The sequence below is a fragment of the Corvus brachyrhynchos genome, unplaced genomic scaffold (assembly GCF_000691975.1).
Source record: "Corvus brachyrhynchos isolate BGI_N302 unplaced genomic scaffold, ASM69197v1 scaffold1, whole genome shotgun sequence".
Lineage (NCBI taxonomy): Eukaryota > Metazoa > Chordata > Aves > Passeriformes > Corvidae > Corvus > Corvus brachyrhynchos.
Genome location: NW_008237222.1, coordinates 11,194,320 through 11,196,384, shown reverse-complemented (window position 1 = coordinate 11,196,384; position 2,065 = coordinate 11,194,320). Strand labels below are relative to the sequence as shown.

The 2,065-nt window shown below is 45.3% G+C and overlaps 1 protein-coding gene across 1 annotated transcript in view; it reads right to left on the bottom strand.

The window, feature by feature from the left end:
• ASPG (asparaginase) overlaps nt 1-1,606 on the bottom strand; it is a 46,118-nt gene extending 44,512 nt beyond the window's left edge. The window contains exons 1-2 of the mRNA XM_008629793.2: nt 1,473-1,606; nt 219-338 (exon numbers count right to left, since the gene is read on the bottom strand). Coding sequence (XP_008628015.1) covers nt 219-338; nt 1,473-1,572 — 220 coding nt within the window. The 5' untranslated portion in view covers nt 1,573-1,606. The remainder of the gene's footprint in view (nt 1-218; nt 339-1,472) is intronic.
• Nucleotides 1,607-2,065: the final 459 nt, after the last annotated feature.

The following is a 2,065-nucleotide window of genomic DNA, read 5'->3' as shown; positions in this document are numbered from 1 at the left end:
AGCCCCGGCACCGCCCCCTGCACTTTGCTCCGCGGGGCAGCGCCAGCGCGGGGAGACGTCAAAGCCCTTCATGCTTGAAGGAGAAGGCAAGAGCAGCGGCGCGTTGTGGACCCGGGGAGGAGAGGGGAGACACAGGGCTCAGGGTCAGCCCGGCGACAGCACCTGCTTCGTCCTCGTTTTCCTTCATGAGGAAGAAGGTGGGAACTGCCCCTGCTTACCTGGCCTCAGAGGTGACTCCTGTATATCCAGCGTCTCCCAAAACAGGAGGCGTGGCATGGGCAGCACCCCTGCCCCTCCATTCCAGTTTCCTAATCTGCACCCTCGACTTCCATCTAGATTCTCTCACAAGAAGGGAAATCTTCAACCTCAGGCTGCACATCCAGCCCTGTGCCAAAGGAGGACAAGCCAGGTACCACAGTGCCTGATGTGTGTACAGCTGTAACACGGAACACAAGGGTTGGGCAGGAAAGATCTCCTGAGCAAAGATGAGGGTTGGGGTTTTTTGCAGCCTGCAAACCCACAATCTATTCAGACTGATCTCTTACTTAATCAGTCCTCTCCTGTAGTTTGGCAGTATTACCATAGGATGATAGAATGACTGGGGTGGAAGGGACCTTAAAGATCACCTATGGCTTCAATGGCTCTGCCCTGGGCAGAGATGACCATCAGATCATGTTGGTCAGCTCACAAACTCCATTGTTTGAGCTCTTCCATCCCTTGAAGGACATTCACCCTCAAAGATAGATGCCAGATCTAACATGGCATTGTGAAAGGTAACTCCTGTTTCTCAACAGTCTTGCCAAAAGTGCTCAGGGTGAAACAGGCAGAGATGCACAGGTGTGTGTGGGATGATACCATCTCTATCCATATTGCTGAGACCTCTGAAAACGAAATAAGAGAAAAGAGGAGGGGGAAGCTTACTACACCAACCTCAGAAGCTCTGAATATTTGTCTGTTTTATCCTGATGATCATCTCTGCTGTCATTTGCCTTATCTGCAAAAAGCTGGCCATCACCAGGAGCTGAATATCATGATACTGAAATTGACTATAGGTGTAACTGAGCTCCAGTTCATACATTCACCTGTTACCAACAATGTGCCAGGTATTTCTCAGATCTTCCTCTGTCTCCCTGTAACAGTCATCCTAAGCTTTGAGATGTACAAGGCTGTCTTCAACTCAAATACTTCAAAATAGAAACATTAAACTTCAGAACTAAACACAAATTTAGGGTTTCACATTTAGGTAGGAACAGCAGATACATCTGGGTTAGCAATTTTGCAGGTAAAGGAAGTGAGGAGGCACAATAAAAAAAGGTAATGTTACAGGTATTTTACAGAAAAAGATAGAAATGTGTACTTGAAGAGATTGTGGGAAGGGGGGAAAATTAAGCTCTCATATAAAACAAACTGTATTAAACCCTGTATTGTCGAGTTCAGCTACTGGTTTTACTTCTAAGTATTGTGTTTGAAAAGTATATGGTAGTTTCTGTTGAGGATTGGGCGGGAGATCCAGTGTGAGGAGGCTGAAGTTGTTTTCAAGGAAATCTGATAAATCTTTAGGTCTGTTGTCATGAGATTTGTTACTACTGGCCAACTATAAAGCAAAATCAGCAAAGCAACTGGCTAAAACCCAATGAGCAGTTACTGGGAACAGTAACTGCTGAGAAGCACAATCCACATGAGCTGAGAAGTAGCTGCTGCACAAATACCTTGAGGCTAAACTTAAGTGTCACTTAAGTGCCTGATTTACTCAGTACGTCAAAGGAAGAACACGCTTCCTGTAGGAAAGTGGTAGGGATTTTTTTGGCTCCCAGTCATATGAACTGAATTTGTACCCTGCACTGCACCTTCTAAATGAACTGTAACTCAATTTCAAAGTACAAATAGGGGTTGTGGGATAGTCCAAGCAATTTCTTTTACTTCCAATTTCTACGACTTAGTACTCTAACAAATAAATTTTATATTCTCCCCCTAAGTTGTCAATCTCTCTCTTAGTGGCCCAAAACGTGGCACAGAATTCCAGATGTGGTCTCACAAGTGCTAAGTAGAGGGCAGTAATCATTCC